Raw genomic sequence first — 21,669 nt, forward strand, 5'->3', positions numbered from 1 at the left:
CAGGGGTTGCACACCTAATTTGAAAACTTTTTTCAAACACTATTTCCCCAAGTATGATTCAGTCACTCCAATAGAATTGTGGGAGTCAGCATCTTACTTGCATAAGAATGAATCATAACAAAGTAAACAAGTCCAGGATCTAAAAAGAAAAGTTAGAAAGGACAGAGAATAGTCTTAAACAGGAGGAGATTGAAGAAATAAAGAATCTGAATATGGTTAGGACTTAAACAACATCTAGTTACAAGAAACCCAGTTACAAGGAAGAACCAGTGCAGAGAGAAACTAGGGAATGTTTCTTTTGTCACAGGAAAAGTCACTTGATTAAAAATTGTTTAAACATAAGATTAATAATAACACACAAAATTCACAAAATAGGTACAAGAAGTCCACTTGTTGTTCACATTGCAAATTAAAGTCCTCAAAGCAACCTCTGGACGTGAATGAAATGCAACAGGCAATTAACTCTGGAGCTAAACTGAAGTACTCAGATATGGTTAGGAAAGATTTATGAAGCCAGGCCCATAAGATATATAGTATGAGTAATGGAGATAGAAGGAATAGTGAGAATGAGGCTGCAGTTAAAAATAGTAGAAAAAAAGTTGGGAAATGGTGAAAATTCAGTGCAAGAAAGTGAATCTGTGAATGATAGCTATTGCAATAAAGCAAGAGAAAGGCAGAGACAGATTAAAGAAATTGAGGCAGAAATTATGGAAATAACATCTCAAATAGTAAATGAGATAAGAGACTTTGATAAGAACTATATTGTAACCAAACAGGAAAAGAATTTAAAGGAAATCAAATCTTTCTTAGAGAACTTTTTCCAGTGTAGAATGGATAATGGGATTGAATTGTGCAAAAGAAAAAGAGTCACAAGAACTCAAGCAAAAGTTTATGACAGATACAGAGACACATAATTTCAATACCCTAAAGGTTACTGTTAAAGTAGAAAATATAAAGGCTTTGAAACCATTCACAGATTTGTACCATGACATCCCACCAAACTTAGTTAATTCTGTAAATAGCTTCATGGCACAGGTACCCTTAGAAAATATATCTAATTTGAATCCAGAAGCTGAAACTTTCCATCCAACAATGAGTGATATAGATAAGGAAAAACTAACTGCAAATGAAGCTGAAATAATTTTTGAACATAGGCTTAGATCAAAATGCAAAGCCATTGTTACCAACATCTGACAAAAGTTTACATGGCATTGAGCAAAATCCAAAGAACATAGTGATTGGATTCAGTGATTCAGATTCAGATACTGAATCAGAAGGAATACCAGAAGGCATGATAATAATGGATGACGATGATTTAGAACAAATGCTTTACCAATTTTATAAGCTTTATGAAGAGGTAGATGAATAAGGGGATATATGGAACACAAGTGAGAAGATAGAATACCTGGAATCAGTGGAAACAAAATCTTAACCAAGACTATGATGAGGGATTATTCTTTGGGCACAGAATGAGTTCCATACCATTGGAAGAAATTTATGTAAGCTTAGGGGTTGATAATGAAGATGATTTTATAGATAAATTGAATTATGTGGCTTGTACAGATACAGATTTTGAATGGAAAGGTGGATATCAAGAAACATATTAAGAACTGGAGGAGAGATAGATAAACAATTTCACTTCTATTCTTAAAGTTCAAAAACATGACAAGTACCATTCATGCTGTAACAGTGACACCAAGATTTGTTGGAATTCCATAGGGTAACATACCACACTTAACCTTATGTGAATGAAGACTAGTCTTGGGGTAGCATAGAAAATAAGTTGTTTCAGCAAACGAAGAACAAGTAATTCAATAACAATAACACTCCTAACCTTGTAGCATAAAACTTCAACATCATAACTAGGACAGACACAAACATCTAGAATGCTAGAGAAGCATAGATTCACATTGCTTGAATTTGTTATCAAAGACTTTAACAGCAAGTTATAGTTGAGAACTGATAGAAAAGGTTATCCATATCATTCAACCTTTACCCCTAAAACAGTCTCTACCTGGGAAGGAAGAGAGAGAGGGTATACCGTGAAGATGTTACTTCTTATTTTCAGACACCTCAATAGACACAACAATGTGATCATTTCATCAGTGAAGATACATGCAGATGATATCTGAGAGGAAAAAAAAAGAAAAAAGTCCTAGTCATGAACTGCAACATGAATAGCCCAAGAAGAAGAAATCAAAAACAGTCCTTGTGAATGAAAGCCTACTGAAAACAAAGGAAAGTACATGAGTGTACTTGTCCCCAGAATACAGACAAGAGAGCACTGTGCATGTTGTAATGATGAAAGGATAGCACCCCTGAAGTAAATGCAGCCAGTAACACAGATGAAGGAAAACATGCATTTGAAAAGATTAGCAGCCATATAAAATATAACATAGTCTCTGCCAGCCACTCATAATAACTGAACAGAAAGAAACAATGGTATTGCAAATGAATTCATAATTTTCTAAATTCTATCTCCAAGAAATAAGTACAGTAACTATCCAAGAAACAATTACATTAATCATATAATAAATCTCCATGTAAAGAAGTCACATAGCATATGAATAAAAACAACATCAAATCTTGAGAACTTATGCATAATGCTCACACCCACCCATGAAAAACACATGTACAGCTTACTTACATTCATGTAAATAAGAGGATGGAGCCAAATCTATTGGGCATCAACTGCTAAAAAGAAGGCAGGAGTCACAATCATGATATCTGACAAAGCCAAAGTAAAAATAAATCTAGTTAAAAGAGATAGGGAAGGTAATTACATCCTGATAAAAGGCAGTATAGACAATGAGGAAATATCAGTACTCAACATGTATGTACCAAATGGCATAGGATCCAAATTTTTATAGGAGAAACTACTGGAGGTCAAGGATGAAATAGATAGAAAAACTATATTAGTGGAAGAGCTGAACCTTCCTCTATCTGAACTAGATAAATCAAACCAAATAAATAAATAAATAAGAAAGAGGTAAGAGAAGTAAATGAAATCTTAGAAAAAATTAGAGTTAGTAGACATGTGGAGAAAAATAAATAGGGACAAAAAGGAATACACCTTTTCAGCAGCACATGGTATATTCACAAAAATTGACCATGTATTAGAGCATAAAAACATTGCAAACAAGTGCAAAAGAGCAGAAATAATAAAAGCAACCTTCTCAGATCACAATGCAATGAAAATAATAATTAGTAAGGGTACATGGAGAGGTAAATCAAAAATTAATTGGAAATTAAACAATACGATTCTCCAAAACCAGTTAGTTAAAGAACAAATCATAGAAACAATTAAACTTCATTGAAGAAAATGACAATGATGAGACATCCTTTCAAAACATATGGGATGCAGCCAAAGCAGTACTCAGGGGAAATTTTATATCCTTGAGTTCATATATTAACAAATTAAGAAGGGCAGAGGTCAATGAATTGGGCATGCAAATTAAAAAAACTAGAAAGTGAACAAATGAAAAATCCTCAGATGAAGACTAAATTAGAAATCCTAAAAATCAAAGGAGAAATTAATAAAATTGAAAGTCAAATAGCTATTGATTTAATAAATAAGACTAGAATCTGGTGTTTTGAAAAAACAAATAAAATAGACAAAGTACTAGTCAGTCTAATTTAAAAAAAGGAAAGAAGAAAATCAAATTGAAAGCATCCAAGATGAAAAGGGAGACATCACCTCTAATGAAGAGGAAATTAGAACAATCATTAAAAACTATTATGCCCAATTATATGGCAACAAATATAGCAATATAGGTGATATGGATGAATACTTACAAAAATATAAACTGCCTAGACTAACAGAAGAAGAAATAAATTACCTAAACAAGTCCATATCTGAAAAAGAAGTTGAACAAGCCATCAAAGAACTCCCTAAGAAAAAATCCCCAGGTCCAGATGGAGTCACAAATGAATTCTATCAAACATTCAAAGAACAACTAATCCCAATATTATACAAACTATTTGACAGAATAAGTAAAGAAGGAATTCTACCAAATTCATTTTACAACACAAATATGATGCTGATCCCCAAACCAGGTAGATCAAAAATGGAGAAAGAAAACTATAGACCAATCTCCTTAATGAATATAGATGCAAAAATCTTAAATAGGATACTAGCAAAAAGACTCCAGCAAGGGTTATTCATATGACCAGGTAGGACTCATACCAGGAATGCAAGGATGGTTCAATATTAGGAAAATCATCCACATAATTGACCATATTAATAAGCAAACAGACAAAAATCACATGATTATCTCAATAGATGCAGAAAAAGCCTTTGATAAAACACAACACCCATTCCTACTGAAAACACTAGAAAATATAGGAATAGAAGGGTCTTTACTAAAAATAATAAACAGTATATATCTAAAACCATCAGCAAATATCATAAACTAGATGCATTCCCAATAAGATCAGAAGTGAAACAAGGATGCCCATTATCACCTCTATTATTTGACATTGTACTAGAAACACTAGTAGTAGCAATTAGAGAAGAAAAAGAAGTTGAAGGTATTAAAATTGGCAATGAGGAAACTAAGCTATCTCTCTTTGTGGATGATATGATGGTTTACTTAAAGAATCCTAGAGAATCAACCAAAAAGCTAGTTGAAACAATAAACAATTTTAGCAAAGTTGCAGGATACAAAATAAACCCATAGACGTCATCAGCATTTCTATATATCTCCAACCCATTTCAGCAGCAAGAATTAGAAAGAGAAATTCCATTTAAAATCATCCTAGACAATATAAAATACTTAGGAATCTATCTGCTGAGACAAACACAGGAACTATATGAACACAACTCCAAAACACTCTCCACACAATTAAAACTAGATCTGAACAATTGGAAAAGTATTAATTGGTCATGGGTGGCACGAGCTAACATAATAAAAATGACAATCCTACCCAAATTAATTTACTTATTTAGTGCCATAGCCATTGAACTACCAAAAAGCTTTTTTTACTGAATTATAAAAAAACATAACAAAGTTCATTTGGAAGAAAAAAGGATCAAGGATATCCAAGGAAATCATGAAAAAAAAATGCAAAGGAAGGAGGACTTGTAGTCCCATATCTCAAACTATACTATAAAGCAGTGGTTAGAAAAATAATTTGGTACTGGCTAAGAGACAGAAAGGAGGATCAGTGGAATAGACTTGGGGTAAATGACCTCAGCAAGACAGTTTATGATAAGCCCAATGTTCCCAGTTTTGGGGACCAAAACCCATTAGTTGATAAAAACTGCTGGGAAAATTGGAAGACAGTATGGGAGAGATTAGGTTTGGATCAATACCTCACACCCTACAGCAAGATAAACTCAGAATGGGTGAATGGCCTGAATATAAAGAAGGAAACTATAAGCAAATTAGGCAAATATAGAATAGTATACTTGTCAGATCTTTGGGAAAGGAAAGACTTTAAAACCAAGCAAGAGCTAGAAAAAATCACAAAATGTAAAATCAAGAATTTTTACTACATTGAATTAAAAAGGTTTTGTACAAACAAAACTAATGCATCCAAAATTAGAAGGGAAGCAACAAATTGGGAAGCAATCTTCATTGCAAAAACCTCTGATAAAGGTTTAATTACTCAAATTTATAAAAAGCGAAACCAATTGTACAAAAAAATAAATCCATTCTCCAATTGATAAATTGGCAAGGGACATGAATAGGCAATTTTCAGTTACAGAAATCAAAACTATTAATAAGCACATGAAACAGTGTTTTAAATCTCTTATAATCAGAAAGATGCACATCAAAACAACTCCGAGGTATCACTTCACACAAGACAGCAAAGGAAAGTAATGAATGCTGGAAGGGATGTGGTAAAGTCGGACATTAATTCATTGCTGGTGGAGTTGTGAATTGATCCAACCATTCTGGAGGGCAATTTGGAACTATGTCCAAAGGGCAGTAAAAGACTGTCTGCCCTTTGATCCAGCCACAGCACTGCTGGGTTTGTACCCCAAAGAGATAATAAGGGAAAAGACATGTACAAAAATATTTATAGCTGCACTCTTTGTGGTGGCAAAAAACTGGAAAATGAGGGGATGCCCTTCAATTGGGGAATGGCTGAACACATTATGGTATCTCTTGGTGATGGAATATTATTGTGCTCAAAGGAATAATGAACTGGAGGAATTCCATGGGGACTGGAACAACCTCCAGGAAGTGATGCAGAGTGAGAGGAGCAGAACCAGGAGAACATTGTACACAGAGACTGATACACTATGGTACAATCGAATGTAATGGACTTCTCCATTAGAGACAATGCAATGATCCTGAACAACCTGGAAGAATCTATGAGAAAACCCAGTATCCACATCCAGAGGAAACACTGTGGGAGTAGAAACACAGAAGAAAAACAACTGCTTGAATACATGGGTGGAAGGGATGTGGTTGAGGATGTAGACTCTAAATGAACATCCGAGTGGAAACAACAACATGGAAATAGGTAATGATCAAGGACACAACGAATACCCAATGAAATTGTGCCTTGGCTGTGGGAAGAGTGGGTGGAGGGGAGGGAGGGAAAAAATGTCATTATTGTAACCAAGGAATAATGTTCTAAATTGACTAAATAAACTAATTCAAATTTTTAAAAAAAGAAAAAGTATATTGCACTGAAAGAAATGAGAAGAGAGGAAAATTGTATAAATTTTATCACATGAAGAGGTGAAGGGGGAAAAAAACTATTACATAACTTTTACTCTCATTGGAGTTGGCTCAGAGAGGGAAAATGACAATCTAGGTGAAATGAATGAATCTTTACTAAAATAAAAATTGCCTAGATTAACAAAAGAGGAAATAGAATACTTAAATAATCCCATCTCAGAAAAAGAAATTGAACAAGTCATCAGTGAACTCTCCAGGAAAAAAATTCCCAGGGCTACATGGATTCACAAGTGAATTCTATCAAACATTTAAAGAATGACGAATCCCAATACTTTACATACTATTTGACAAAATAAGCAAAGGAGTCATTCAAAATTCTTTTAATGACACAAATATGGTGCTGATATCTAAGCCAGGAAAACAAAAAACAGAGAAATAAGTTCATAAAGTATTATCCTTAATGAACATAGATGCCAAAATCTTAAATAAAATACCAGCAAGGAGACTACAGCAATCTATCTCAAGGATCATTCACTATGACCAGGAAGGGTTTAATACCGGCAATGCAAAGCTTGTTTAATATTAGGAAAGACATCCACATAATTGATCATATCAATTACCAAACTAACAAATCATATGATTATCTTAATGATACATAAAAGATCTTCAACTAAATATATCCATTTATATATGTATATATTTTAAAAACTTGAAAGCATAGAAAGAAAGAAAGAAAGAAAACAGAAAAGAACCCTATTTTCTAGAACTCAAAAAAAAATGAGAGCAAAATTCATCTGGAAGATAAAAAGGTCAAGATTATTAAGTGATCTTTTAAAAAATATGAAGAATGGTGGCTAGTGGTACCAGATCTTAAACTGTACTATAAAGCAGCAATCATCAAAACAATCTGGTATTGGCTAAGAACTACAAGGGTGGATTAATGGAATAGCAATAGGGTAAATGGCCGCAGCAACTCAGCTTTTGATAAACGCAAAGATCTCAGCTTTTGGAATAGGAACTTACTATCTGACAAAAACTGCTTGGAAACTGGGGAAACAGTATGACAAATAAGTGACTGATTCATAAAGGATGCCATTATAAATACAGTAGGGGAACATAAACTAGTTTGGCTGCCATGTCTATGGAGAAAGGAAGATACTTGGGACCCAACAAGGGATAGAGAACATTACAAAATTCAAGGGAATACTCTAGATTTTATTAAATCAAAAAGGTGAAGGAATTCAGATATAACGAGTCATGAGGGTCATGAATGTATTGTCAAAAGCTGTTTCCAATGAGCAAATTTGTTCATGGTTCAGTTATGACAAGATCTTTTCACAAGGTGATAATCTTGTGATTTGTTAATAATTCAAGATTGATTTATGCTGAATCCTTCTATCAAAGAAATTGGTTTGGGGTTGAAATTATCTGCCTAAGGAACTGAGCTTCTCTTAACTTTTGAGAGATGTCACATAGCATTTGACTTCACGCAGTGGAGACAGGAAGACTGTATCAGTCCCTGTGTACAATGTTCTCCTGGTTCTGCTCCTCTTACTCTGCATCACTTCTTGGAGGTTGTTCCAGTCCCCATGGAATTCCTCCAGTTCATTATTCCTTTGAGCACAATAGTATTCCATCACCAACTGAATAAGCAGGATAGAAATCCTGAGAGTCAGAAAAGATACCTGAAAAAAGATCTAAGGTGCTTCCTGGAGGAAGAAAGTTCCTCACAGGCAGAGGTGTCTTCCATCAGCTTCCTGCTGTGACCTAAATTAGTGGCACTTTTTGTGTAGAACCTTGGAAGCCTATGTGAAAAAACATTTCTTGTACCCTTTTGTTTTGTGAATCCACTGAGCTTTCTTTGATTCATTTACATTTAAATAAAACCTCTGGGTCTCTCTTTCCTCGAATCAGAATGGCGGTTCACTGTTTCCAAACTCTCTCTCTGTCTCGGTGTCTTATTTTCTCTATGTGTCTTTCATTTTAATCTTTCATTTTCACCCATTGCTTTCAGTCTTCGGTTTCCCTTCTATGTCAGAAAAATCCAAGCATGTCTTTTTGCTCCTGATTGCCAACAAAAAGTTTCATACAGACAAATCCAGTGAAACCAAGATAAGAAAAAAAAAAACAACAAACTGCGGGGGAAATGGTATAAGAAATTTCTGAAAAAGACCTCATTGCTCATTCCCCAACTGGCAAATGATCAAAAGATGTGAATAGGCAGTTTTCCAATGAAGAAATCAAAGCTATCAATAATCATTTGAAAAAGTGTTCTAAATCGCTCTGGATTAGAGAAATGCAAAATAATACAACTCTGAGGGACTACTACTTCCCATGGATCAGATTGACTAATATGACAGTAAAGGACGATGATAAATGTCGTAGGGGAAGTGGTATAACAGCATTAATTCGTTGCTGGCAGAGCTGTGAACTGAACCGACAATTCTAAAGTGCATTTTGGAATTATGCCTAATAGGCTAAACAATACATATCCTTTGATCTAGTAATACCACTACTATGTCTATGTTCTAGGGAGATAAAAATAAAGGGGGGGGGGACCTACTTGAACAAAAGTACTTATAAGTTCTCTTTTTGTGCTGACAAAGAAATTCAAGAGATGTCCATCAAAGGGGGAATGAATGAAAAAATTGTGGAATATGATGGTGATGGAATACTATTGTGCTATAAGAAATGATAACCAGGATGATTTCAGAAAAAGCTGGAAAGCCTGCCATGGATTGATGCAAAGTGAAATAAGCAGAACTAGGAAAACATTCTACCCAAAAATGTCAATATAGTGGTATGATAAACTATGATAGATGCAGCTATTATCAGCAATACAATGATCCCGGACATTTCTGGGGCATTCAAGGCAAAGAATTAATTCAGATTAAACCAGAATTAATCCACTTCCAGAGAAAGAACTGTTGAAGTCAGAATGCAGATGAAAGTATACTATTTTTCAATTGTTTATTTGGGTTTATATTTTGGGGTACTGGTTTGTAAGATCTTTCACTTGCAAAAATGAACAATATGGAAATATTTTTAACATGATAAAACATGCATAACCCAGATTAAAGTGAATTCCAGCACTTGGAAGGAGAAGGGGAGGGAGGGAGGGAGACAAGTTCAATCCTATAATTTAGGAAAATGTGAGCAGAAATTTGTTATAACGTGAAATCTGGGATAGATAAAGTTTTTAAATAAAGATGTAATTGTTCTTTTCCATTAAAAACATTTCATAATAATAAACTCCCAAGAAACCCTGCCAGGGATTAGCAGAGAGGTGGTGGTGGTAACAGTAATTGAGGAAACTATGTGCTCCTGCAACTGAGTTGGGAATATTGAAGAGCTCGATCCAAGATGGTAATCCAGTTCTGGCCCAGAACCAAATGGAGAGACAAAAAGGAGGAAAGTCATCTCAAATTTAAAAATCCCAGCACCTTGATAGACAAATTCTAGAATTCCCAAGCCAAGGAGAAAACACTACAAGCAGCCAGAAAAAAAAAGCAACAATTCAGATCTCGTGGAACCACAATCACATTACACAGGACCTAGCAGCTTGTCCATGAAAGGATCAGAAGGTATGGGATATAATATTCCTCAAAGCATAGGATCTAGGTCGACATACTCTATAAAGCTAATTATAATTCTCCACTGAAAGATATGAACATTCAGTGAAATGAAGGAATTAACCAACCAGAGCTAAAAGAAAAATTCAATCATCAAATTTGAGTGTGGTCAAACTAATCCCATTCCTCCATGGAAAAAGTGGTGGCTAGGATCCTGGAGATTGCTATAGTACCAGAGACACCAAATATTCTGAATATGCTTAGTAAGCAAGGGAAATCATGGGGTTAAACTGATTAATTATTAGAAAAAAGATGATAACTAAAATGCTTCAGATATCTATGATGTCTGAAGTGCCTAAGATGCTTCAAGTACCCAGGATATTTAAGGTACTGAAGGAACAGGGCAATGAACAGAAGCACATAGAGATATGAAACTGTGTATACACCCTCAGATCCAGCAATACCATCTCGGTATCTGTTTCCCAAGGACAGCAGGGAGGGAGAAAAAGAATCCATAGGTTCTCAAATATGTATAGCAGCTCTCTCTGTGGTGGCAAAGAATTGAACATTGAGGGGAACCCCATCACTTGGAGAATGGCTAAAAAAGTTGTAGTAGGTGATTATGATGGAGTACTACTCCAATGTAAGAAATGATGAGCAGACTGGTTAAAAAAACAACTTGGAAAAACTACACATGAGATAATGAAGTGAGGTGAGTCGAACCAGGAGAGCATACACCACCACGCAATTAAAGCTGGAAGAGCCATCTGTGACTTGGACCTCCACAAAGTGAACAGAAATGAAACAGGAAGGACTTAAATGGACACATATGGCCCCCTGAAGATTTCTTCTGTGTTATGGGAAGGGTAGGAAGGGGCTGGGAAATTTGTGAATGAGATTGATGATGCAGATAGGAAGAAAAGTAAGCTAAAAGTAGAGGAGATTTGTGGTTTCATTTGGGTAAAATCTTCTGTTTACTTGGAAATGATTATTTTGTTTGGTTTGTAAAATTTGGAATAAAAAATTGTTGCCCAAACAACAGAATCAGGACCACGAGGAGGGAGGGGATAGTCAGATATAAATAAAGTACATTACATAAAGTCATATATGATTTCATATGTAGAATTAGAGTTATATATCACTTCAAATACTGTCTATCACTTATTGATGTCTATATACGGTTGGGTGTATATAACTGCCAGAGCAACAAAATATGATCTCCAACTTCATTAATAAAAGTATCATCAAAAAGCCACAAGGAAGCTTTACACACAGCATGTATAAGAAATCAACCTTTTTTTTAAGAAAGATCAGATGTCCATTTCCTTTAAAGTCCTGTGTAGATCAATAGAGTTATGAATATATAACTCTATGTCTAAAATGAGTTATAAATTTCTATAGCCTGTGTATCATGCAAATAATATACAACGATTTGTAGGTGTAGAGGTACAAACTCTATATGTAAAACTGCCATTAGATGCATGCAAGCAGTTTACTATAATTATATACTCATACCACTAGCTGTATGTTTAACTAATTTCTATGTGTGCCTCATGGTCATACCTAATTCTACATACTTCATATTTGTAGCGCTACATAACTCTTTTATCTAAATACATATTTATCTATTTCTTTAGAGCTATCATTTCCCCTGTGGCCAGGGTGCTTCTTGGTAGCACCTTGATAGACTTCATTGATATGAAGTCAGGGATCAGATGAATTTTTGAGTTAACTCTGATAATATTGACCTCAATTCCGCTGAGACCCTACTAAAAAGTGCAGTCATTTCCCCCAAAGATTTGCTCTCTATGGATGTCCCCTGCTATTTTGTACTTGTGGGATGGCTGAGATGCAGGAGGAGACAGCTCTTGCTGGTTGAGAGGCCGGCTCTCCTTCCCTGGGACGAACTCTGTCTCCCAGAGCCCCTGCAGAGGCAATAAAGGGAAGGAGAAACTCCCAAGGGAGCCATGGATGGCTTTTGTCCCTTCAGTGGGGTGCCTTTGCCCTCTCGGGGTTATGAAAGGCCGGAAGAGGTTTATGATCTAGTCCAACGTGCTCATTGTACAGGAGGAAAAACTGAGGCTGGGAGAGGAAGTTCTGTGGCCGACCTCACAAAAGTTAATGATTTAGCCGGTCATCCCCTTTCCCCCTGGCGCGGTCCCATCTCTGGCCAGCCCCGCTCCTCCCCTCTGTGTCCCATTTCAGGGAGAGACTCTAAAGAACCAACAACAAGGGAAACAGCCCCTCTGGTTAGGAACCCACCCAGCACTTGTGCTCGATCTCTTTATTGGTCCCAGGAGCCCTTACTCGAGTCTGACACACACATGCGTAGTTCCATTCATTTGCTAGCGTTGCCAGGGCAGCAATTGTCTCCCGCTTTAAAAGGTTTCCACTGCTGGGCCATCACCGCTTAAGTGTCTGGCGACCAGAGAGAGCGATACCTCTATTGCGAAGCAAAATACAGCCTGAACCCTGTGCCCTACTCCCCCACGGAGGGACGTGGGGATTCGTGGAGCAACTTCCAAAGGATAAAAGGTCCTGGGGAAGCTCCCTAGACCTGCCTCATCCGGAGACCATTCCAAACTGCAGTGGCTTCTATTGGTCCAAGGGAAAATATTAATGAAGTCGGGTGCGAGGGAAGGTCCCCTGGAGGAACCTCCCCTGTGGATCCCCTAATCCTGGGAAAGCTCTTCTCTGAGCACCTGGGACAGCGCAAAGCCTCAGGCTCACCCTTTGTCTCCTGCAGAATGGATTGCACGTGGCCAAAATGCCTTCCTTTTAGCCAGGGGCCAACTTACCCGTTCTCCACAGCAACATGGAAGCAAACACCACTCCATACTGCCTCGATCCCACTGTCAAGAGAGGAAATGTTTGGTTGCTTTTGTTAAGCACCTACTGCATTGCAAGGCACCTGAATCCCCACCAGAGAAAGGAAATGGGGCAAGGAGGATGGGGGATGGCCCCTTCACGCTGGGAAGTCAGAGGAATTGGGGAGTGCGTGCGGACTGGGCTGCTCACTCTTCAAGGGATCGGGAAGCCATCGACCACAGGACAGCGGTTTCTTGAGAGAGAAAGAGCGAAAACCTGAGGGAAAGCCCCTCTCCCATCCCTGAGCTGCTCCATCCTTAAGATGCTCCACCTCTGAGAGTCAGTTAGACCCTCTTGTCAGTTAGAGGCTCTCGCTTGCATCACCGCACAGATTCCATTGGAACACTCCGGTCAGGCTTTGGGTCCAGGTTCCAATCTGCAGTCACTCAGAAGGCAGAGAGCTAGGTGGTCCATGGGCGAAGGTTTACAGAAACTGGGGGAAGGTACAAGCTTATTCACAGCTTAAAGTACCAACTGGAAGGACGGTCCCACAATCCCCAAATGCTTTGTGTAGTAAAGGCATCCTTCCTTTCTGTCTCACTTTGGTATTTGAGAGCTCTTTGTACTGTGGAAGGGCTGAGCCAATCCTAGGAGAGGCTACATTTCCTGGGCTCATCAGTCTATTCATTTGGGATGTGTGAATAACGACTACCTTGAGAACAACACACTCATTTCTGACTGCACACAAGGAGGATTGTCTCCTGGAATGGTGGCATTTTATTTGTGCTGGGTAGAAGAGCTGTCATTTCAGTGGTGATGGGGACCCCAGTGGCTTGGCAATCTCATCATACAGCAGACTCATCACCTGTGTCCCTTCCTTTTTTAACCCTGATTGTCTCTCTCAGAATTGAGACTACCTATTTGTTATTGGTCCTAAGGCAGAAGAACAGCACGGGCTAAGCAATGGGGGCTAAATGACTTGCTCAGGGTCACGTGGCTATGAAGTCTCTGATACCACATTGGAACCCAGAATCTCCTTTCTCCAGGTCTGGCTCCCTATCTCCAGGTCTGGCTCCCTATCTACTGAGCCACCTGGTTACCCTGATAATGAACTTTTAAAAAAAGCAGCCCTTACTTTATATCTGTTTCCAAAGCAATGGCTTCTTGGAAAACATTTCTCTGAAAAGGGGTCCATGACACACAACAGGTTAAGAAATTCTGCCTTAGGGAGTAACCTGGAAGCTTGAAAATGTAGGGATTTCCTAGCTTTGTACTATATATAAGGTCGGCTCCTCAGAATTCCATAGTTTCATTGCATGTTAGCCTACGGTGATTTACTTCATGTAAGCCTCTACTTGGGATACTATAATATTAATTGGTCCTTTACAAATACCATTTTTTTCAAAATCTCATAAAAATTTGTTCCTACCAAGTAAAAATCTACCCAGAGTTTTCACAAGAACCAATCCTGAAGTGCATGGGGTTTCCCCCCACCCTTTGTCTTCAAGACTGCATCATTTCCTTTCCTAGAATTACAGAACAAATCCTGGTTTTTAGGTAGAGGCTTCACTCTTGCTCACTGACACTTGAGAGAGAACAAAGCAAAACTAGTGCGACTTAGAAGACTTGGGAGGAGATAAAAAAAAATTCCAGAAGAAGACCTTTCTTCCAGGCTGATCCCCCTCAAGGCCAGGCTTTCCTTACTTTTCAGGCAGACCACATTCAAGGGGAAGGGGACAAGAGAACTGGTCCCCTTCAAAGCCAATCAGCAGGGTTCTGAGGGAACAGGGTTGGTTGCATACTGGCAACAACTGATCATGAAACAGATAGCAATGAAGGAAGCCTACCATGAAATGGTATGAAAGCATCTCTTCCCTATTCTGGATTGCCATCTCCTGACAACAGGTTATTATCTGGATGGAATCCCAGAGACTATCTAATCTCATTCCCTCCTGTCACCTCAGAGGAAACTAAGGCTCAGAGAAGCAAAAGAATTTGTTTACAATCACCCAGAAAGTAACTGAGAGGTGGTATTGAAGCCCAGGTCTGTTCCCTCCAAATTTCCATGTGTAGCCTACATCCTTGAGATGACTTTAGCGAGTTCACTAGCTAGTCACCCAATGTCTTAAGCTGAATTGAAGTATACAGACAATCCTTGTATACTCTAACAGTATCTTTAATACGATTTTGCAGCTTGCCTTTACACCACTTTTGATTGCTGTCAAAAAGCATCATGAAGCAATGGTCGATTTGTTTATTTATTATAATAACTTTTAAACCCTTACTTTCCATCTTAGAATCAATACTGTGTATGGGTTTTAAGGAGGAAGAGTGACAAGGGCAAGGCAATGGGGGTTAAGTGACTTGCCCAGGGTCACACCGATGGGAAGTGTTGGAAGCCAGATTTGAAACTAGGATCTCCCATATCTAGGCTTGGCTCTCAATTCACTGAGCAACCCAGCTGCCCCCTGGGTCATTCATCCTTACAGAATGGAGCAAATTTCAGTGCCTGTAGCAATTTGAAAAGGTATGTTAATCAGTACAGTAATCAAAGATTGAGATAAAAATGAAAAATAGGAAAAACTTATATAATGGAACACTTCAGAAACAATAATTAAAATTATTTTGAAAGGGTAAAAATTGTCAAATATCATCAGCTATAAAAAGAAAAACTATTTTCTTTGACTGCAATTTATAACATCAGTTCACATGAGTGTGCAGGTCACTAGTTCTTGATGATTACTATTTTTAATCGACTTCATTTGAACCTGATACCTTTTAAGGGGTTAAGATTATACCACTAATGTTTGCTATTCAACTAACTATGGATTCTCTTTGGAAATAATCTTAATATCAACCTTAAGAATTGTAGGATGTGTTTTCTGCTAATTTTTTTGTGATTTTCTCTATAATTGTGCACATTGAAAGGTATACTTGAATACAAGAATGATGTGATGAATTACTTTGGTGGGATGATCTTTTTATTGTAGATATTCTCAGCATTGGGTGCAATTTTATTCCTTCAATCCCTTTTCATCCCACTTCATGGGATTTTTGCCTTTGTTTTTTCACAAATACTTCATAGAATATCCAGGCAACACATTGAAGCCTTTCCCTAATCTTTTCAAGTATTCTATTTTTTAATGCCAGTACAGTGCTCCTATTCTCTGGCTTTTATTTTCCATACAAGTGTAGTAGCCTGCATCTTTTTCTGTAAAAAACATGTCCTTGATAATGCCTCTTCACCACTTATTCCATCAAAATTGTTCAAGCCTCAACCTTCTTATATTTATCATGCATTTTCCCATGGCCTTTTTGTGATTGTTAGATATTTAAATTTTCCTTAACTCATGTTTTTGGTTGTTAGGTTTTTTAAAAATCACTGTGAAAAAAAAATGAAAAAAAATCACTGTGACTATATAGCTTAATGAGAGAACGTCAATATTTATAAAATGAGCTTTTGTAACAAGAGGATCATTGGCAAATTCGTAGTTTCTCAAAAGACATCTGATTGGATCTCCTTTTACCCAAAATTATGAGCTCAGTTCAATATTCTTCTTCTTTATTGCCCATTCATGTGTATGTCTATATATATAAACACATCTGCTTTGATTGGAGTGGATAAAATAAATGTGATTGTAGATTGAACTGCATGAAATCTTGGAAAATATGTACATTTCATCTACTATTTTCAAGTGGATTCAAACACCAATCTCTTTTGCCTAACTTTGAATTTTAGAACAGCCTTTTTTTCATTGGACAAAACTTTATTTAGTTGGTATATTTCATTGAATCTAGTATGATCTTAACATTTCCATGGGAGACACCATGTTTGATATCACCAAAAGAATCACAAATAAACCACTAACCTCACTTCATCTTAAAAGACAAAAATTACTGGTTACCATTGTTACAGTAATTTCAGAATTAGTTTGGCGTGTTCATTAAGCTCATGGACTGACCAGAGGAAATGTCAAAATTAATGGCAAATGATAGAAAAGATAAAAGCAAACTTTGGTTATAGTAGCTGTAGCCTATTATGATATAAACAAGCAATCTAAAGGAGCTAAAGGAGGAAGTTGTGAATCTTGAAATTTCTCAGACTTGTGAATGTTAAAAATTTCCCCATTGGGGAATTCTCCATTGGAACAATTCCCTACTGGGAACATTCCCTATTTAAATGTGAGAACTCTACTTGGATCAGAAATGGGAGGACCTCTACTCCACCTGTACTTAAGACTGCTTTAGGTGAGAAAACTCCTTGCTGAACAATGAGAAATGCTTACACCCATACTTATAATGAGGCAAAAAGTTCTTTAAGCCATGCCTATTTTTAGAATTAATACAAAGGGGTGCTAAGTACCTATTAAAGGTCAGGCAACTTGTAAACTTGTCAGGAGAAAAAGGTGAGAAACTTACTCAGAGATTCTAACCTACTCAGGGGTAGATTACTAAAAGGATTAGTCTACTCAGCTGTGAATTCAGAATGGGCTGTCCTTTGAAAAACATCTACTGTGATTGGTAGATGTAAGAATTTAGGGGAGGTGACAAAGGAAAAAATTCCCTATATAAGGAAAAGGAAAAGTCTCTTAAGAGACAATCAGCTGAGAAAGGCTGCCTTGAAGGGTCTCTCTCCAAACTCTCTTGGGGACAGTCTGAAACATTCAGATTGAGGATTGAGCTGGTGAAGGCAGCTGAGATGATGCTGGCTGTTATCACTAGAATCCTTGCTTGGACAGATCTTGTGGTGAGTGATTAAGGACTGACTGATATCTCTCTTAAGACTCAGGTCTAGGCCATGAGGCTTAAGGCCCTTTATACTTATTCCTTTCTTACTCTCTCTCTCTCTTTCTTTGATTCCTCATTGTATTATTAATTAAAATTCTCAATAAAACCCAGTTGACTTGGGAATATTCATAATTGGGAATATTTCCCTGACGACCACCTTATATTTGAATTAAAACAAGACACTGTAGTGAAAACATATTTCCTGCGGTCACAAATTTACTCACCCACTCTTATATCTACTATAATTTATATCTTCCACTAATTTACTCACTGCAGTTTACAGTGGGGGGGGGGGGACTCATTTCCCCTATCAGAACAAGATCAATCTAACCAAAAAATAAACAAAAAAGAAGTAAAGGAAGTGAATGAAATTTTAGAAAAGTAAGATTTTATCAAAATCTGGAGAAAACTGAATGGGGATAAAAAGTAATATAACTTCAGCAGCACATGGTACTTACACAAAAATTGACCACATGCTAGGGTCTAAAAACTTCATAACCAAATGCAGAAAAGCAGAAATCATAAATGAAATTAAAAAACACATAAATGCATATTTTCTTTGCAATGATGTGAAGAATCTCCCCCAAATCATTGTAAAAATTATCTCTAATGATGAGAAGATAGAAGCCTTTCCAATAAGATCATGAGTGCAACAAGGATGCTCATTGTCACCAATATCATTTAATGTAGCATTAGAAATGCTCCCAATAGCAATAAGAGGGGGGGAGGGGAGGAAATCAAAGGAGTCAGAATGGACAGATGAAATAAAACTAACTGTCTTTGCTAATGACATGATGGTATATGTAGAAAATTGCAGAAATTTAACTAAAAGGTTAGTTCAAACTATACATGTTACCAAAGTATTAGAATATAAAACAAGTCCACATAAATCATCAGCATTTTTATGTATTACTGACAAAGTGTTGCAAGAAGAGATAGAAAGAGGTACTACATTTAGAATAATCTTCTGGCTGAATACTTGGGAGAATATCTGCTAAACTCCCCCCTCCAAAAAAAAACGAAAACAAAAAAAAAAAAAACTAGGAACCACATGAACCTAATTATAAAATCCCTTTTACACACCTTCAGATCAAAATCAATAGAGAAACCTTAATTGTTCATGGATGGGCAAAGTTAAATAACTAAAATCATAGTCCTACCTAAACTGGTCTACTTATTCAATGCCATCTCAATTAAATTACCAAAAAATTATTTTATATAATTAGATAAAACATTTAGAAGAATAAAAGATCAAGAATATCAAAGGAATTAATGTGAGAGAAAAAAAATAAAAGAAAGTGTAGCAATGCCATATTATTATGAAGCAGGAATTATGAAGAATATCTGATATTGGCGAAGAAATAGAAAGGGAGACCAGTGGAACAGAACAGACATGAGACAAAGAGCAGTAAAAGGTTGTATTAATTTGTTATTTGAGAAAACTAGAATCCAAGATTTTGGAAAAATAAATCAGCATTTGTTCAAAATTTCGAGGATTACTGGAAATGAGTTTGGCAGACACTAGATAATAGCTCAATATCTTATACAATTCACTAAGATTAGATCAAAATGAATATGTGATCTAGGAATAAAAGGAGATAATATCAATTGAAGAACTGGGAGCATATTATCAGATTTATGTATAGGAAAAGACTATATGAGTCAACAAGATATGGAAAGCATTGTGAAATAAATATTTAATTGAGATGCCTTTGTACAAATAAAATGAGAATTGCCAAAACTGGAAGTAAAGCAGAAAACCAGGAGAAATTTTTATAGACATCCCATCAGATAGAAGTCTCATATCTAAAATTTATTGTGAAATGTGTCAAATATTCAAGAATAAGAGCCATCCCCCAGAAATGGGCAAAAGATATGAACAGCCATTTTTCAGATGAGGAAGCCAAAGCCAAAACTATATTGTAAAATCTGATAAATGACTTTTGATTAGAGAAATGTAAATTAAGACAACTCTGAGGTACCATCTCACACCTATCTAAATGGTCAATATGACAGTAAAGGAACGGGATAAATGTTGGAGGGGATGTGTCAAAATGGGACATTAATGCACTGTTGGTGGAGTTGTGAACTGAATAATACTAACCCCAAAGACTAATGAAAGAGCTGGCCGGTATGCCTAGATGTTCTGACTCCAAGCCCAACGCTCCTCTCTTGGCATTTGGGGCTTTGCAAAGCATTTTTCCTTCGACATTTGCCATTGTAGCACATCTGGATGACCTGAATTTTCATCCCCAAATGGGAAAATCAAGGGGAAACGGCATCTTGTGATGTTCTTTGAACGCTTTCCAGGCTTCCAAGAATATCGCGTTAGTCCAAATCACTTCCTCATTGCATTTTCGAGTTCAGAAGGCCCGTTGGGAGTCAACAAGTCAAACGCGTTCTCATCTGGAGGCTCCGAGACCACAGGGCCAAGTTTATTGGCACCTGCGCAGTAATCCAGAAAAACTCTCTAAGAGAGACCCTCCAGGGGGCAGGACTGGCAAAGGGTCCAGAGGGCCAGCGAGCCCACGGCTACCTCTCGGGGCTTCTGAGGATGAAACGAGGCGAAGCCGTTCTCAGGGTACCTTCGGAGCCAAAGGCAGGCAGGCTTGGAAAAGACTTACTTCCTGACTTGGGTGCTTCCAGAGCCTCGTTTCCACGGCGACCACCCGAGGCGGAGATGTCTTCCAGCGCCAGAAAGCTTAGAGGCGCGGGGAAAGAGCAGGGATTCTCCCGGCGTCCCCTTCTGCTCAGCTCCCTCTCTTGGGCCCGTGGATCCGCGGTTCCGGGAGCACCTGGAGTCCTCTCCGTCCATCCGTCCGTCCGTCCGTCCGTCCCGGAACTCCAAAGTCCGAAAGGAGAGCTAGACTGTGCACAGGGCGGGAAACCCTCAGCCTCTGCCACTGCGAAGAAGGAAATCGAGTGATTGCCGTCAGTTCGTCCGCCACTGGGGCTAATCGGTTCCTTAAGGGGGTCATAGGGAAAAGGCAGAAAAGGAAGCTGAATGTGCCCTCGTACTGCGTCTTGGCTCCGGGCTGCCTTCTTGTGGAGGGGCAAAGAGGAGAAAACAAAGGGAGGCAGAAACTGAGCAGCCGCTGTTTTCAAAGGTGAAGCGCATCCCGTCAGAGCGGGGCTAGAGGAAGGCGTGGAGGAGCCTTTCGGTGCCGGATCCCCGGATGAGGAGAGGAACTGGCAGTGCTGGTGTCGGAGGAGGAGCGGGGGTGCGGGGAAAGCGAGGAGGACGATGGAGAGCTTTGGGGTGAAGAAGAGCTCCCGAGAAGAGCGCAGCCCAGGGAGAGGAAAGAAAGCGGACCTGAGTGAATGGACTGAATGAGGGTTTTTTGCCGATCATTAACTAATAGGGGGAATATCCCTGAGTGAAGCACAGCCTTTGGTGAGTCTGGAGAGGTGGCCTGAGGGCGAGGAGCCCCATTTCAAGGGAATTTGTATGGAGGCGGGGGATGGGGGGAGGGATGGCGGGAAGGGGACTTTACCAGGCTTGGGTTATCGAATCTTGGAATCAATCTTGGAGCAATTGGGGAAAGAAAGGACCGTTAATTCGCTGTTGCTGCAAGTGTGAATTGGTCCAGCCAATGGGGAAGGCAATTGGAAATGATGCTAAGAAAGTGACTGAAATGCCCAGAAATTCCTCCCTGAAGCACCATTGACTGAGGAAAGAAACTTTCACGAGGGATATTCTGCTCTCTAAATCCCAGGAATGCTTTGGCCCCCGAGGAGGAGCTCAGTGATGAAAAAGAAAGAGCTTGCTTAGTTCAAAATGCTTAAGCAGCGCTTTGTCAAACTATGTCAGAGCAAAACACTGCCAACAGAGCAGCGCAGCTGCCTCTCTATTGAGGAATAGCTAA

At 38.0% G+C, this 21,669-nt stretch overlaps 1 protein-coding gene across 1 annotated transcript in view; it reads right to left on the reverse strand.

Annotated features, from left to right (window-relative positions):
• The window catches only part of LOC130455606 (uncharacterized), a 28,587-nt gene that overhangs the window by 6,399 nt on the left and 519 nt on the right, over positions 1-21,669 (reverse strand). Inside the window, exon 2 of the mRNA XM_056806321.1 lies at positions 19,908-21,129. Coding sequence (XP_056662299.1) covers positions 20,336-21,129 — 794 coding nt within the window. The 3' untranslated portion in view covers positions 19,908-20,335. The remainder of the gene's footprint in view (positions 1-19,907; positions 21,130-21,669) is intronic.

Source organism: Monodelphis domestica, chromosome 7, assembly GCF_027887165.1.
Source record: "Monodelphis domestica isolate mMonDom1 chromosome 7, mMonDom1.pri, whole genome shotgun sequence".
Classification (NCBI taxonomy): Eukaryota; Metazoa; Chordata; class Mammalia; order Didelphimorphia; family Didelphidae; genus Monodelphis; species Monodelphis domestica.